Source organism: Eublepharis macularius, chromosome 5 (assembly GCF_028583425.1).
Source record: "Eublepharis macularius isolate TG4126 chromosome 5, MPM_Emac_v1.0, whole genome shotgun sequence".
NCBI lineage: Eukaryota > Metazoa > Chordata > Lepidosauria > Squamata > Eublepharidae > Eublepharis > Eublepharis macularius.
In genome coordinates, this window is record NC_072794.1 from 48,661,080 (window position 1) to 48,678,928 (window position 17,849).

The window sequence follows — 17,849 nt, forward strand, 5'->3', positions numbered from 1 at the left end:
ATGAAAGTTGGTACTTTTTTAAAAAAAGCTGAAAATGGATGTGATTGTTGCTGACTTATAAGCACATATAGCTGAAAGAAGAAATACTTTTAACTGGCGTTGATGTATTGAAAGCAGAGCAGATCGCATAAAATGGGACTTTCCTGTGTTAGCCTGCTTGCTGCAACCCTCCGTGCCCCTCAAAATCCTACTCTTGGGGGATCTCCTTTACAAACAACAACGGGATCTCTGTCTTCTTCAAAAGGTTTTTGCTGCCTCCAAAGGCTTTCTCCTTAAACCTCTTCTGTTTAACTGGTATATAGGAAGACTTTGTTATAGATGGCAGTATGACAGAATGATCAATGCATGGGTGGGGGTGTAAGGTAAAAAGGAGATCCTTTTTGCTTAGCCAAAAGTTGCAGAGTATTGATAAGCATACTGGTTTCAAAATAGTTCTTAAGCTTGATGGTTTCAAAATAGTTATATATGTTCTTAAAGTTATATTCACAGACGCAGTCACAAAGACTCATTTTCCACACAGATCTTCACTAACATCATCCACGCAAACACAGATTCACTTGGGCATTTCCACATGGCTTGCCTGACCTAGACAGAATAACCTCTCTCTAAGATACAGGCTCACACACAGTTGGCCTGACTAGATGGAATTTCTCAGAACTCCACACAGATTCACTGAACTGGACAGAATGAAACCCCTTTCATGCTTCCACACAGATTGGCTAACTGAGAGCGGAACTACAAGTGACAAAAGGCACAGGTTGGACACTTGTCAGCTTCCCTCAAGTTTTGATGGGAAATGTAGGCATCCCAGTCTTGCAGCTTGGCTCTCTGACTGCTGTCCAATGGACTTTTCAACTGTCACTTGTCCAACATTCCGCCAAGCTGCCTACATTTCCCATCAAAACTTGAGGGAAGCTGACAAGTGTCCAACCTGTGCCTTTTGTCACTTGTAGTTCCACTCTTAGCCAAAATAAACACTTTCCTCTCAACACACTCTCTAAAAACTCCAATTCACTCCACCCCCTAGGGTGAAGCTACTGTTCAGACACAGCACACACCTTTTACCCATCCATTCCCTCCTCCTTTCCTCAGAGTCCTATGTTTAAACTCACAGTAACAAATATTTTTTAAACCCCCATATTAATACATCCAAGCTTATTTACATGCAAAACATTACAGAAATACATGGTCAGTAGGGATCAGACCAGATACAAACTGGATACGAAGAACTACTCTGAGGAGGTTCAGACTTGAAAGGAACATTTACAGTTGTAGGGGGTCTCTTTTGGTACCTCTGTAGATTAGCAATGGACCACAGTTTAATACAAGACAAGACATGTGGAGAGGCCATTCAGTTCAAACCAGGATTCATATATAGTTTTAAACACCACTGTGCATCATTTTCAAACTGTCCAAGAGGAACTGAGATCTTGTCAACTGATTCCTCAAAAATGCTCAGCTGCTGCTTATTGATTTTAAGGAAGGAAATATTAAGATGAGAAAGAAAAGAGACTCTTTTCTTCTTCCACTTACATTTCTTGGAGCACCCAAATAACCTCCCCCCACCCCAAGGGAAAGAAAGCATTCATGTTCAGATTAATGGGTAGCAGCAGCTTAAGCAGAGAAGATTCTCTGGTTATTTATGTGCTCAGTGCATAACATTATGAAGCACTTAGAACAGAGGACAGGTTTGCAAATCAAAATGAGTACTTAAAACACAAACCGATATAGCCACATGCTTTCTAAATTGCTGGCCTTGAACTAAAGATCTTGAATGCTGTCAAAGAAAATGAATGGATGCAAATCAGCCACTGAAAATGGGACCATATTGAACCTTGTGAGGGCAAATCAATGATCTTATTATTCTTGAATTGTAATCATACCTGTCCTCCAAGAGTGGCACACATAGTCTCATCCCTTCATTTCAATCTGACAACAATTCTATGAAATAGGTTAGGCTAAAAGACTGTCTGGACTAAGGCTACCCAGAGAATTTCATTACAGAACAATCATTTGAACCCATATCTCTATGCAGAGCTAAACTTTTCGATGTCCATTTATATTGTAACAGCACTATATCCCTATTGATAAAATGCTAAGGCGTTGCTTTGAATACCACAACTTAGAATAACCTTTTTACTGCAGGGAAACTGATATCCCAAAGGCAACCCCATCTCTTACCCACATGGGTTTACTGGTACCCAGCAGATGGTACCTCGCATCTCGATGGCTAAGCACAGCCTGTGTTCATAGACCAAGGTATCAGAACTGCAGGGCTGCAGAGAAATTCAATGTTTTGCAATCACGCCTTGGGGCTTCCCTTCTCCTCCCCTCCCTCACATGCATGGGGGAAAACACCGAAGCTTGAGAAGAAATTATTCCGTTGGTCTTACTCTGTCTCCCTCCCAGCTGTATGGGCATGGCAATTGTACGTGCTGTTTGGTGTAATTAGTCAAATTACTTTTAAGTCACTTCAGTAGTATGGGCTTCCATGCAAACACTCAAATACAGTGTGATACAGTTCCTTGAAACTTATACTAATGGATACTGTATTGCTCTGATTAAAGCTACAAAAGGAACAGTGAATTGCTACCAGGTTATAGAATTCCTTTCCTTAGAACCCACTCAGTATATTCAACCATATGTTTAGCAGAGACCTGTTACTAGCAATCAAGGGTCTACATTAACTGCAGACTCTAACCCCCAGGTATCTGGATTTCTCTCTCCTCTTGACTCCAGTACCTAATTCACCACTCATCTCTTGTTTTTTAGCTGCGTACTCAAGGATCCAAACTTCCATTCCCAGCTTGAATTAGTCCATATTGCCTAATCTGAATGAAGACACATACCAAGTGTCCATATTGATAAGCTTCATTTACATCATATATAGGTCCCTATAGTATAAAGGTAGCATCCAACAGGTGTTTGCTCATTCTCTATGCCACATGTTTTTCATGTACTTTTGTGTACTTTTAATACACTTCTACTGTGCCCTATGCACTTTGCATGCTCTTACATCAGGCACCTTTTTGGCCTGTGAGTGTTGTGGAATGTGATCCCTCATGACTGCTTTTTACAGTTCTACTTGGAAGCTTCCACCTCAGACTCATTGTTCTTTAGGACAGGTCATATGTTTCACTATTACACCTACACTTACACATACACTAGCATATTTAGGAATATCTAGAAACATCGCATCAGACAGAAAATCTGTTGCAATTTGTTAGTTATGGCTGTCTATGATTGTAACTGTGTATGACATGGAGTGTGTACAAGTAAATATCTTTGTTTTTTTATGAGTTCTTCATTGTATACCTTCTAATTTGTGTCTTTCCATTGTTTGTCTATTTGTTGGTATTAAAGCCCCATTATTGTGTTTGAGTGTCAACTAGTACTTGGATGGGAAGCCACTAAGGAAATCCAGAGCAAGTTAAGTATAGTGCGTATTTCAGTTTTCCCCCAAAAGTCTTCTTGGGGAGTGCGGGGGGAGAAATGAAAAATCACACTTTTTCTCCTTGGGGTTTCAAAATTTCTGGAAAAGTTATGGTGCTACCTGAGACTGGACTGTACAAGACACAGGGGCTCACATGACTGAATAGTTCTCCATACAAAAAGAGCCATGAACTTAGAAAACTAGCATGTCAAATCAAAGACTAGAGGCCGCTTGCTCTGCATGGCACATCCTGAAGCAGAACAGTCCAAACACTTCCGTTGCTGTTTGGGAACACTATGCCTAGGCTTTTAGGTCTATGGCTAAAAATGTAATGTGTGAATGTGACAGATATTTTTGTTTATGAAAAAGCATGTCATAAAAGTCCACTTGTCATGGAGTCAGGACTGACTGATTCAGCAGCTAACATAGGCTTCCCCTGAGTAATGTGTGAAACAGCCTTAAGCAGTCAACATTAGATTGTGGCAGGGGGAGTGAAGTAGGGAAGTAGAAAAGGAATAGCATCCTTTTAAGAACTTCTCAGTCGGAAGTGTAGAAAAACATGGAAACTGTCCAAAATTTTGCTCTTCTGTTTTCTCCCCCTCTGGGAACTGCATCGCTGCTTATTATTCAGCTGGTGTTGCATTCTGTATGAATATCTTCAGGGACTCAAGGCTCTTTATAACAGAAGATGCTGGTTTATAAAAAGACAATGTCTTTCATTTGCTCAGAAGTGACCTTTCATGCCCGTCAGCACAACAGAAAGCTCAGTAAGACCTGAATGTAAATCTGACCATCAGGACTGCCCAGTGCCTTCTCTGTGTGCTAGCAGCAATATTCATCTAAGCCTTGAACCGCTTTATAGCCAATCTAGCAGAAGAGTTGTGTGGTACAAATTGAGGGTTGGTAAAGATTGGTACCATGTGTAACCAAGGACCAAAAACATACATGAAATGATATGTTGAGATTACATATTCAAGCACTACATTTTCATCAACTGCCTGAGTGCATCCTAGTCGTAAAGGAAAAGGGCCCAGACTTTCCTGTACATAAATATGATGCTCAAGATCATGTTTCTCATGTACAAAAGTTCCACGTTCCTTCTCTGATTCCAAGGCAAGCCTCCAATACCGTTTCAGAGCGGAAAGAGAAAGACAGCTCAGACATATATTATGCATCCCTCCACACCTAAAACCATCACAGGGACTGGACAGCCAGTAGCCTTTATTCTGGCTTTTGTACTCACCCGTAGCTTCTATTTGGGGGCTGGAGCAGATGGATAGTGCAGGAGGCAGCTATCAATGGAACTGAGTCCAGGGGACCCACACAGCTCCTCTGGCTCTGGCTAGGCACTTCCAGGATCAAGCAAAGGAGCTGCAATAAGGAATGTGCTGGTTTCTCCTCTCCCGTTCTTTACGGTTCACTACACCCTGCGTTCCATGCCTCCTGAATTCTGGTTTAAGTATATTTCTAACATTCGTTTTCAGTTACTCCAGCTCATTTGCATTCGCAGCCTCATCATTGCATAGATACATGTGCATTGAAGTGCCCTCATGATGTGATCCTATGTACATTTGCATCTGGATTCTTCTGATACGGTGTTTTACTGAGGTGCACAAGCACACTGGCACATTGATAATCACCATGCAGACAGTATCTTCATAAGCCAAGATTGATATTTTGCAGTTAGCAATGTGCATGTGCTCATCAATAATGTAGAGATAGGAAAGACAGAAACAAAAAAACTGAAAACAGCACCAAGTAGCACATACATGTAATGTGATCATGAACAACAGAACAATGGAGGATCCATAATATATTGGTTCAATTTTTAAAAAAATATTGAGTTATTCAGATTTCCAAATCTAGGGATAATGGGAATTTCAGTACTATCCCTAGCTGATGCAGCTGTCATCACTGCCATTTCCATGGAACCAGGGAGCCTGAATCCTGATCAAATTCAGGAGATCTGTGCATGAAAGTCAACCTGTAGATATATGCCCTCCTCGATCAGAAACTGCCCCCATACTCCCAAAAGGGAGATAGCAGACACAACATTTGAATTAACGAAACACACAACTTTCCTAACACCATGTCTTACCTGCAACACACTTAGCAAATTTTAGTAGACTTCCCCTTATCTCAAGGCAAGCAGCCTTTCTACCAAGGTGAGGGCCCAGAAGCAGACCTCCAGATACCTGCCTTGTTTGGGCAGCTCTACCTTGGTTTGAATTCTCAGAACAGTAAACCCACTGCACCCTGCCCTTCACTGCACACATAAAAGTTTTCAGAGAAGGCCCTGCAAGTGTTACTATAGTTGGCAGAATGTCTTGCACAATGTTAGCCACATGTTACTGTTTAAAGAGAAAGAGAAGTTTATTTAGGAACTATATACTTGATAGTGGTCCTTTTCACACTACTTACTTGCTTCCGGGACATCGCGAAACGTAGCGCAAAAACCGTGGAAAATAGCGTCTTCTTGTGAGAGTTTTGCATGATGTCGCGCAAAACTCGCACGACATCATGCAAAACTCTCCCGAGAAGATGCTATCTTCCATGGTTTTTGCGCTACGTTTCGCTGTGTCTCAGAAGCAAGTAAGTAGTGTGAAAAGGGCCAATGTAGGGGAGAGATAGAGACAGGTATCTGTCTGGCTAGCTAACTAGGAGAGACAGATGAGCTCCTAGATCATCAATCTCTCTCATCCTTAAACTGAATAAGCATTTTTGCAAGTACATCTGACACTTTAGTGAAGATTTCTTAACTCTTCCTAGACCTCTTCGGCCATTTGCATATCTATGCCTCTTTAAGAGCTGACAATCAGTTAATGCTGAAACACTAGAAGATCATGCCATACAGTCAGAAAGATCCCAAGCAGCTTGTTGCTCTGCTCCATCTGCCGGTCTGCCAGTCTGGGTGACATCCCACAGATCACATTCAATCAAATGAGTTTTCATTCGTTCACTTCAGATTTGGTAATTATCATCTGCTAGTCTATCTATCTCAAAACCATGCTGTGCACCATAGGGGGTCTCCATCTTTGTTCCTTTGCTGTCTGCCATGTGCTCTAACCTTGCCAGCACTCAAGAGAGCCTCAGGTGGTTTTTCCACCTTTAAATCAGTATGTTTGTGCACTGGACCCATAACCCTGTTGGCTGAATGTCTTACACAATGTTAGTCATGCATTACTGTTTAAAGATTATGAAAAAATTATTTAGGAACTGCATACTTGATAGTGTAGAGAAGAGATAGAGACAAGCATCTGCTTGGCCAGTTTGGTGTAATAGTTAAGAGCAGCAGGACTCTAATCTGGAGAACTGGGTTTCATTCTCTACATCCTCTTGAAGCCAGCTGGGTGACCTTGGTTCAGTCACAGTTCTTTCAGAGCTCTCTCAGCCCAACCCACCTCACAGAACAATTTCTGTGGGTAATAATTACACACTTTGTAAACCACTCAGAGTAGGCATTAAGTTGTCCTGAAGGGCAGTATATAAATCAAATGTTAAATTGAATGTTATTAACTAGAGGAGAGAGTTTTTCTAGGAGAAGCAGGATATTGCCCTGATCTGGAGACAAGACAAGGAAATAACACTGAAAAGAAAGAGAGGTGCTGCCTCACGCTCCTATCTGACGAATCCTTGCTGCCCCCTTTGGGATCTTCTTCTCCTTCTATTGTATACCAGGCAGTGCTATTTCCAACAACTATCCCCCTGATGAAAAGCCTGGGGGTGGAGGGAATCTATGAGGCCTTCAGGGGAGATGGATTCCTTTGTGCATAGTCTTTCCAAGGAGGTGTGGTTGCTAAAGCAAGAGCCTCCTTTAACGAAGGAGGCCTGATTGTCTTGACCATTCCTGCTCAAACCTCACTAGCCAAAAGAAGAAATGTTTCAGATTGAATGATTCCAACATTTAAAAGACTCTGTGAGAGGCATGTTTAAATTATTTATCTACAAGAATACAAGCAAACATTCAATAAAATAAAAATACAGCAGCCAAAAATGCTCTCTCCTCCCCTTTAGCGGTTTCTCCTCTCCTCTAGTCCATACTTTCTTCCTCTCAGTGTATACCATCACTTGTACATACAATCATTGCACAGGAAGCATTTCTCAGTTCTTCCATGTCTCTCAACAAAGAATTCATAAGCAAAATAAAAGGGGTTCTTGGTGTTTTCAGGAAATTAAAACAGAATAACTCAGAAGTTATTTTGATCACTGTGATCAAAAGCCAAAAATCACAGTCAAGAAGGATTGCCAGATTGGCATGAATCCATCACAACTACCCCAGGTTGCCTCAAGCTAGTGAGCCACAAGGGGTAAGTTTAGGAAAATTCCTAAACAAGTCTGATGACCCAGAGATCACCAATTGTTCCCTAAGTCTTCCCTCCAACCCTCTCTGAACTTGCCTGTTGTGACCTATGCTTGTGGAATCCACAACCCAACTGAACCAATTAAATCCTCCATCTGACACCACAGTACAGAGTAGAAGAAACTGCTTGTGGCTGTAACCCACTGCTGATGTATGGACACTTTAAAAAGCATAAACCAGAAATCTCAAGCATCACTCCCAAAACACAAACTACAGAGAGTGGTATCATTAATCAAATTACAAATTAGGAATGAAATGCAAGACAACTAATGAGTATCAAGCTGCTGCTGGAAAAAACCTGGCTCTCTCAGGTCATGCAATGCCTCAGGAGGGTACAGGAGCACTTCGGGGCCTCTTCTGGATTTGTAACTGTGCCATTTGTGAGAATTAGCACCTCTGTGTGAGTGACATATATGCAGGCAGCAATATTGTTGTAATGATAGCCAAGCTTTTGTTGAGGGAAAGCTAGTGATGAATTCAGACCAGTTTGCTAGGTGTATGCATACCAAAGATGTTGCCTGTCTTTCTGTCCCCCTCCACAATGGAGGCAGGTCCCAGCATCACCACTGAATAGAAAGAATGTGCATGTGGTTTCATTCCTTGTCAATGCTTTAGGAAGTCTGGAGCTGCAGTGTTACAACACAAAATATGATTTAAATTGCAAATTGAATCTTGATACCTTCTTGTTGATTTTCATCTGTTCTCATCCTTCCCAGAGCCAGCATGATCCTCAAAGTCGCACTCATCTATGTTGTCCGGGCTCATTCTTTCAAGAGCTCTTCAAATCAGTGGGACTTTGCACAGGATGAAAGGAAGAAAAGTACCAGCATGAGCCATGTGGGCCTGGGTTCTCTGTTCTCATCAAACCTTTAGCCTCTGAAGTTTTTTTAAAATTCATTTTCATGGGGTTATAGTAGGACCCATCTGTTCTGCTTTCTATTTTATACACAACTCACAGGAAAAACCACACTGAGACGCAGCAAGACTCACACTTAATAATTCATACAATCCACCTAAGTGAAAATGTTATTTCAAGCTGTTTGAAAGTTGAAGAACAGTTGTGTGAGAACGAAGCTTATATTATGGAGATGGTGGGGGCAGAGGGAGGGGTTCATTCAACCTGGTTTTGGTGATTTAGGGGTGTTTCCATTACAAGAGGTATATAGGAGGGAGATGAAACCATGGTCGGCTTTTTGCAAGAATTGTCAATGTCTAGAGGAGGAAAAACATCAGGGTTTATTTTCTCCCTGACAGCTAAAATTAGTCTAAAATTTGCTGCAACATATAGAAACAATATGCATTGGAATAAGAAAGAAAGGTCCTTTTCCTTAACATTAATGGAAATACATTATAATTTCTGCATTACAAAACCACTTCATATACTAGTTCTCTTTATGCCAAGTGCCAAGTGGTAAGCAGAAATGCTTACTCAGGAAGAGTTTGCGGCACCAGCCACTGTCTTGTTCCTTGTAGGGGTGTGCACTAAAAAAAAAATCTGTATTTTTTGGATACAAGTATTGGGAAACCAATCAATATCAGTTTTCCTGATATTTGCATCCAAAAATACCAGTACAGGATTTGGATTTGGGTTTCATATGGGAATCCAAATATATTCAAGTACATTATTCCCTGAGGAGGAACCTATCCAGGTTCCACTGAGGAACCACTCTAACTGTCAGGAAGTTCTTCCTAATGTTTCATCAAAAAATCTTTTGCTTTAATTTTAACCTGTTGTTTCTAGTCCAACCCACTGGGGTAACAGAAAAAAACTCTGTTCCATCCTGTATGTATCAGCCCTTCAGATACTTAAAGAGGGATATTGTATCACCTCTCAATCACCTACTCTCCAGGCTAAACATACCTAGCTCCTGCAACTTTTCCTCATAAGACTTGGGCCGTCGTCACACGGGCTCTTTTCTCGCAATTTTAGCGTCCAAAACCGCGTTCTCTGTTATCGGAATTAGAGTGGAACATACCTCCTTTCCCCTCTTATTTGCACTTTCAGTCAGCCTCACTATCCAGGGAATGCGCATATAGAACGTTATCAACACCCTCTTCACATCCGGGCACTCCAATGCAGTCCCTCCCCTCGCCCTTCCTTTTTTTTTTTAACTATTGCGATTAATTCCGATATAACACCATTTCGTCATAACAGCGTGACGTTGTTCAATATTTGCGCTTTGAAAGGATTGGTGGAATTGCTTTCCCGCCAACGAAATAGCGATGACATTGGCTGATTCACCTTTTCTCCAAATTTGAACCCCTGTAAATAGCCAAATTGATGCCAGAATTGCCTTGTCTTCTGAGACTCTCAGAAACGACAACCATGGACCTACAAAGGATGTTGCTTCCGTTGGTGGCCCAGCTGGTAGGCTGTCTTTCTCAGAGCACCATTGTCCTTTGCCAAGCACACCTGCGATCCATACAACGTAGGAGAAGAGTCGCATCTATTCTTTTCCAGTGCTCGGATGCACCTTCAACATCCAACCGGCGTTTTGGGAAGGATAGAAGACGGAGGATTCACGAACGCTGGCATGCCCTTGCCAGCATGGCTGTTCCACGCAGATTCTGGGTCCGCGAGCGGAGTCGGGACTGGTGGGAACGGGTTGTCCTGACAACTTGGGACGACCAACAGTGGCTCGAATGTTTCCGGATGGACAGGGCAACATTTTGGGACTTGGTTGCCATTCTGCAATCACGACTGGAACGGCAACGAACAAACATGCGGGAACCTGTGACGGTGGAGCAGCGTGTCGCAGTCACACTCTGGTTTTTGGCCACAGGTGCTTGTTACCGCGTCGCTGGGGACCACTTTGGACTGGGTCCGTCTACAGTGGCAACAGCTGTTCTGGAAGTTTGCCATGCACTAGAAGCTGAACTTCTTGTGAGAACTGTGTGTCTTGGCGGCGAGATCGGAAAGGTAGGCTTTTAAAAAAATTTTTTTAAAGCCTTATTTCGATATTACGTCATATCAAAATGATTGATAAATTGCTGTCCCCTCAGAGCACCGCGATACTGCTTCTTTTGCAATAGCAGATGTGTCAACGGTAAAATCTCCTGCCAGAGTAAACAATCCTTTTGACTGGTGACATTCTCTGCATTATATTTTTGTATTTCAGATTATGGATGGATTTGCAAAAATGGGATTTCCGCACTGCATAGCAGCGATTGATGGCACCCACATCCCCATCTGTGCACCCGGCGGGAGCCCAGAACAGTATGGAAATCGTAAAAATTTCTCATCTATGCTACTGCAGGGCACCGTGGACCACTCTGGCCGATTTGTAGATGTGGAGATAGGCTGGAGTGGCAAAAACCATGACGCCTTTGTGTTTAAAAACTCATGCATTTGCGCAGCAATGGATGCCGGCACGTTTGTCCCCGGAAACCCCACACTTAACTTGGACGGAGTGTCTGTGCCACCCATCATCCTGTCTGATGGGGCATACCCAATGCGGCCGTGGCTCATGAAGCCGTATGGCAAGCTTGCAACAACACCAAGAGAGATTTATTTTGACCGCTGCTTGTCCAGGTGTAGGAACCAGGTCGAAAAATGTTTTGGGAGGCTGAAGGGGCGCTGGCAGTGCTTGCTGTACAGACTGAAGGCAAGGGAGGAAAATCTGGTTTCAATCATATCTTGCTGTGTGATCCTTCATAATATCTGCGAGGCCAAGGGACAGCGGGTTCTTGGAGAGCTAAGAGATCCCACTCCAGTGTTTGTTCCTCCCGAGGACACCGAAAACATGGATAACAATAACTCTTTGCTAGAGGCTGGAAAGGAAGTCAGGGATGCTCTCGCCAAATTTATGGACATGCAAAGGAGGCAGCGGTGAAATGTCCACTGTGGAAACTGTGACATGTATGTGTTGTCTATTAAAAAAAAATTGTTTTTGGGAAAAAAATGTTGATGGTTACCTTTTTCCATAGGAAGTTGTGTTACATTAAAGATTTCTTCTTATGACTCTTTTTTTTCAATGTTGTTTGATGACTAGACCTAGAACTCCCTTTACAATGGTGGATTCTTGAAATTGTTGTTGAAACAAGTAATGAGTTGATATAAGAGGGGGATATAAGAAGAAAGAGTCAATGCTGATCCGATGATAAAGCTTCAGTGGCGGTGAGGGGAACTATCAAAGCACACCAAAGATTCAAGTAGTTTAAGCCAGGTTGCTCTGTGTTAACGGCATGTATGGAGCTCACATCGGTTTCACCAGACAATATCATCCCATTTTATCAATTCCCTCAGTGGCAGAATATAAAAATTGTGTCCCTGCTGAACGCAATCTCGACTGCAATCACCTACAGACATTTTGCATGTGTTTCTTTATCAAAGAGGGAATAGGAAACCGATTACTGCCTACTATGAAAGAGGATGGTGAATGGGACTGTGTCTGGCGTTGGAGCTTTGTAAAGAGTACTGGAAAGTGACTCATAATAAAAGGTCAGCAGGGGTAAACTGAACTATTGTGGATTAGAGAAGCCACTCCGTAATCCGAGATTGGAGAGGTGGGAGGTTCAAAAATTGATTTTTTAACCTTATTTCGTTATAACATCGTAGCAAAATGATTGATAAATTGCTGTCCCCTCAGAGCACCCCGAAAATGTTTCTTTTGCAATGGCTGATGTGTCAACAGTAAAATCTCCTGCCAGAGTAAACAATCCTGTTTGGATTGGATTTAGATTCCAATCTCAGCGGGAATAGGGGAAATGGAACACGCATGAGAGTGTTACTTGCTGCTCTCACAGCAGGAGAATTGAATGTTTCGATGGTTGTTGTGGGTTTTCCGTTCTGTTTTGCCGTGGTCTTGGCAAGACCACGGCAATACAGCCCAGAAAACCCACAACAGCCATCGTTCTCCGGCCGTGAAAGCCTCAGACAACACATTGATTGTTTCATGGTTTTTTTGAAAAGTTGTACAGACACCACTTAAACACACAATTCACGGAGACTAGCTTGTTTGTTGTTGGGGGGGGGTTTCAATACAAGGGATGTTGCACAGAATGTAGGTGGGAGAAAATGGACGTTAGATCGCCATGCCGCCTGAATTTTCTTTTTAAAATAGTTTTTTCCCCATTTATTTTCCAATCCCCAAAACATGTATAACCGAACAAAGAAAAAAATACGTTAGACACACTAGAAAATAATGTCAATTTCACTTGTGACACTAAGGCACGAACCTTGACCCCATTTTTTCCCGCTCAAAATACGGGTTATGGCTGAACTGAGCATGCTCAGAAATGTTATTTCGTTATGACACATTTCTTTAAAAAAAAAAATGCCTCCCAGACGCCGCGGCGCTTTCTGGTGTGATGATGAGGTGGAGGCGCTGCTGGACCTTATTCTGCGCAGTGGTAAGGTCGAGAGACTTATGAGCAGCACCCACCTACCCACAAAGGCAATTTTTGTGGTGCTGTCACGACGACTTACAGCACGTGGCTTCCAAAGAACGGCTGAACAGTGTCGCTCGAAGTTCAAAAGAACAAAGGGAGATTTTTTCACCGCTCTGGAGTCCTGGCAGGGAATCCCACGCCAGAGTGGGAGACCACCACATTTCGGCACAATGATGCGTCTTTGGGAGGCGGCTGGCAGACCAAACTGGCAGGAGAGGCGACATGCCGGTAAGTCAATCTAATTTTGCTGTGTGCAATGGCCTTTTGGGGGGGGGGGGTTGAGAGTGTGTCAAGCTTCCAATTATACTTTTTAGTTTGTGATATGTTGGATAGTTAGTGTGCAGTTTATGTGTGCTATATGTGGTGTTGGATTGCTGAGTGACCACAGTGGAAAATAAGATGTGACAAATGGGGAAATCCGTTATGAGGCTGTTTTTTTGAAAGGTTAACCTACAGAGTGTTTTCCTGAGTATGATGAAAAGGGGATGGTTGCACTTGCTTATGTCTACAGACAATGCCTGCATGCCAATTCTTGGAGTGCTATGTGCAAAATGAAAAGCTCCAATGCTAGGCTCCAGGATGTCTTCCGAATCACAAAAAAGCATGGATATTGTGGTGTTCATTTCAGATTGAAAGATGAGCAGACACAGTGGATGCAATTTTTTCAAATTATAATGGCAAATAAATATTTGGAAAATTATTAAATATTTTTCGGGTGCTGCAGTCTTGAGGTCACAACATGAGGGATCCTGGATTCACCCTTTATCATGCACACAACAGCTGCAATTATCAAGGTTACCTAGTGCTTGAGAAATAATCATGCCACTCTTATCATACGATGCCTGGATGCGATGACTATTTACATGCTAACCATTAATTGTTTTCTTACTAGGGACAGAAGCTACACTGACATGATAACTAATCCACTGCATTCTAAATTCTTTACAGCTGTGCGCAGGGGGAGAGACAGTCAGCATGAGGCAGGATCACTGCCTGAAGCTTCCCAAGACAGAACAGAGCCTGTCATTGAGGAGGAGCAGCCAACAAGCGCTCCCACAGCATCCACTGATGATCCACATGGTAAGCTTAGTGACTTTCATTTCAAGCTGTACAACAAAATATCTAGACCGAAAAATAATGATTAAAAATTGCATCCTCAAAAACATCTCCAGAGGGGAGGTGGGTGTCTGCACCACTGAAAGAAAAACCAAATGATGATTTACCAAGGTGGCTAAATAGAGGCAACAAGTGGTTGATGAAACAATCAATCTTTTATTAAAGACAACAGAACATCTACAAAGAATAAATTTAAAGAGGAAGGAGCTTTCAACAACATTGCAACATATTCACCACACAAAGCAATATTATCAACAAACACTGGGCAGTCAGCAGCTGACATTTTAAAAAACTTTACTGTTTCCTGTTCTTTGATAACCAAGCACTGAAAATAATGATCAAATTGAATCCCTTTTTTTTCCTAGAAACTGCAGGTGGTGATGCTCGGGGCACTGATCTAGAGAGACCATCCACAAGCGGCCGCAATACCCAACAGCCCACCCAAGATCCTCCCACTTTGGAGACAATCCTTTCCTCGATACATGCAATGGAAGGCAGACTTGTGGCCTCCGGTAAGGACTGTAATTGTCTTGATAGAATGCCCAAATCATCAGCAAGCATTTGAGATCTTGACAGTGCTCTATGTTTGTGTTTCAGTGAGCAGTTTGCAGACAGAAGTGAGAACTCTGCAGGCCCGTGTATCAAGGCATGGGCGAAGGCTGCTGGCAATGGAGAGGAGGGAACGCAACCGGTCAAGGAGCGGCACCCCTGCGCCTTCACAGGCCCAGGACCCATGATTTTATGGGACTGATCGTTGTATATAGTTTTACTTGACTTGAGAAAATACGGTGCATGTGTGGAACATTTTCAAATTTAAACATTTTCAGTTGAACCCCCCCCCCCTAAAGGTTGAACATATCAGTGACTGGTGTGGTTTTTCTTTCTTGATAACAATGATCACACAGTGCCCTGGAAAATAAAGTGGACGTTCTTTGGTGTAAACAAGAACTGACCAGTGGTTCCAAATGTGTGATCCTATGGTGTGAAACGATCCCTTGCTTTTCCCACACAAGATCTCTTGGGTGCCCCCTTTCTGCCTAAGTCAGAGGAGCACTCCTGCACAGTGACAGGGACCAACTGTTGGGAAACTTGCTGCTGTTGACGTGTAATGGCGTTCCCTAACTCTCTAAGCGTTCCCACACATGATCGCATCACATCAATGTTTTCTGACCAGGCCTCTTGGAACATTTGGCGCTCCATTCTGGTCTCCAGAAGAAAATCATTGTGCCGGCGTCCCTCCTCTTCACGCCATTTCCTGGTCTCCTCTTGTTCCCTCCTGCGATGCTCCATCTCTTCCTGATGTTCCTCAGAGGCCTGTGTCAGAAATCGGTCTGCAGCATTGTGGATTGCAGATCCACCCCTTTTCCTAGACCTGATTCTTGCTAGCCGTGTTCCAGGCGACAGTTCCACCATTGTCCTTGTGGGGGTTCCTGATTAGGGGGGGAAAAAGAAATTTTTAGGTGGGTGTGGAACAAAATCAAACACGATGTAATCTTATGGTGAAGCATGTCACATCAACTTACAACTATGTCACTGTGGTCAAGAAGGATTTCAAATCAAAGCCCACCCCCCGCCCCTGATCAATTTAGGATTAGTTAGGTGCAGCAGTGTTTGCAATTGAGAGTGTGGTTGTGTTTTTTCACTTAGAGGGTTGATGTGGCAGATTGTTCTCCAAGTGTCACCTCACGAAGCTGTCTCAACCCATGTCCTTTGCTCCTGGGAGTTGTGAAATGACAAGGAGAGATGCTTGTGAGGCGTCAAAAATTCACTCTGAAAAGGCCACGCATCTGCAGCATTATTGAATTGATGATGACATTTTTGAACCAAACATTCTTCCATCCGAAATCATGAGCTTCTCAAAGAGCCATTATACAACACAGCCAAGACATGCACTGCCAACAATCATCTCAATCGGCAACCAAACGGAAAAACAGCCACTTTAATATATATCTATAGATGAGAGCACCACAGAGGTTTGGTGGCTTTGATGGACTCCAACACTGTGTTTGTCCAAGGGTTGAATACTTCCTGCTCTGATTTGAACAGAATAGAGGTGTTTATTTCAGATATCAGTCCTCATAATCTGCCACCTACCTTCTGAGTTTGCACCAGGTGAGGGACGGTTGTTTTCCTTTTCAGACACATCAGTGGGAGCGCTTATGCAGACATCACTGGTCTCTTAAACAAAATTAAAAATTTATGTCAACTTTTAGTGTTAATTCTAACATTGTTACTGGCACCGTATTTTTCAGGAAGTGTATATAGATGTCAATAATCGATGCATCAGTGCCAGCATACATGGTTTGCAGTCAACGCTCCGTGTTATTCCAGTCACACATGGAACCACAACACATTGTGGAATGTCTACTTACATTTTAACTTTGGAAATATTCAAGGTTTATCGCTGGGCACGCATGTTGCCCTGTTTTCAACTTCATCACAAACACCACAAATTTCCATTTTGCCTTGTGCTTCCATATAGAGTTTCACGTTGCCCGTGCCACACCATACCGCGTACCATGAGAATTTCCTTTAAAATGTTTTGTATTTGGCACAAGCATTCACACTAACCGTGTTCTAGCAGACCGTCAGGTGTGACATCCAGCTCATGTTCCACATCACTGTTGTTTTCATCTCCGGTGTTATTGGGCATTCCTTGAAAAGATGATAAGTAGAAAATAGATGTAAAAGATGAAAAGTAGAGAATATTGTTTCTTTTAGAAATTTTTGACCTTTCCAGTATGAAAATTGTCTTTTCCATTATCTGCCATTCAAGCGCATCACTGATCAGCAAAAGCATGCAGGTGGACTTTGGCAATGGAATCACAGCAGAGGACACATTGCCTGGCTTAGTCCCTTAAAAAGGGAAGAGAAATGTTATGATTTTCCCTGGATGATTGCACACCACTACCCCCACCCCTTCCACACCACTGTTACCTGAATGACAAGGGGAGGACATCCTGATGTCGACCACATTGATGGTTTCCAGCTCGTGTGAGAACAGCTCCTCCGATCCTGCCTGGAGCACCAAGGGTTCAGGTCGCACCTGACCCATCACTCGTAGAATCATACTTCTTGCAAGTCGTTTTGGCTTAACGCTGGCGTCACCACGAAGAATGCTTTCCAGCTCTCTGTAGTATGGACAAGTGATGGGTGCATTTCCAGACCTTCCATTATGTGCCACAACCTTTTTATATTCTAGCCGCATGGTCTTAGTTTTGGAGCGGCACTCCAGAGCCGATCGCCTATGGCCCCGGGTTGCCATCTGCTCTGATATTCTTTCGAAGTAGTCCAGATTTCGATGGGTGTTCTTTAGGGCCTCTTGGATCTTCTCCTCTCCCCAGAAGTGCAGAAGATCCATTATTTCTCTATGTCTCCATGAGATACCACGTTTAACAAGTCTGTCCCCACTCTGAGCCATTGCTGTTCTGGAAGGTGAATCTCCAAAATATAAGCTATAACCTATACAGATTCAAATTGCAGAGAGAAATCAGTCCCCCTGCAGAAAATGGCAGCATTTAATATCAGAGTCTTCGAAATCATCTCCCT

General features: G+C 42.9%; 1 protein-coding gene across 1 annotated transcript; it reads right to left on the reverse strand.

Moving 5' to 3' along the window:
• Window positions 1-15,275: 15,275 nt before the first annotated feature.
• Window positions 15,276-17,355, reverse strand: LOC129330321 (uncharacterized). Its single transcript, XM_054980353.1, has 4 exons — window positions 17,238-17,355; window positions 16,872-16,955; window positions 16,395-16,478; window positions 15,276-15,730 (listed from the first exon to the last, which is right to left on the reverse strand). The coding sequence occupies exons 1-4, from the start codon at window positions 17,353-17,355 to the stop codon at window positions 15,276-15,278; spliced, it is 741 nt and encodes a 246-aa protein (XP_054836328.1).
• Window positions 17,356-17,849: the final 494 nt, after the last annotated feature.

What these genes read in the sequence shown, in the direction of transcription:
- LOC129330321 (XM_054980353.1), bottom strand. Translation starts at nt 17,355, where the DNA reads ATGGGTCAGGTGCGACCTGAACCCTTGGTGCTCCAGGCAGGATCGGAG. An exon ending in GTCCTCCCCTTGTCATTCAG is followed by an intron (nt 16,956 to 17,237) that starts GTAACAGTGGTG and finishes CATCTTTTCAAG; the next exon opens with GAATGCCCAATAACACCGGA. An exon ending in ACCTGGTGCAAACTCAGAAG is followed by an intron (nt 15,731 to 16,394) that starts GTAGGTGGCAGA and finishes CCCCCTAATCAG; the next exon opens with GAACCCCCACAAGGACAATG.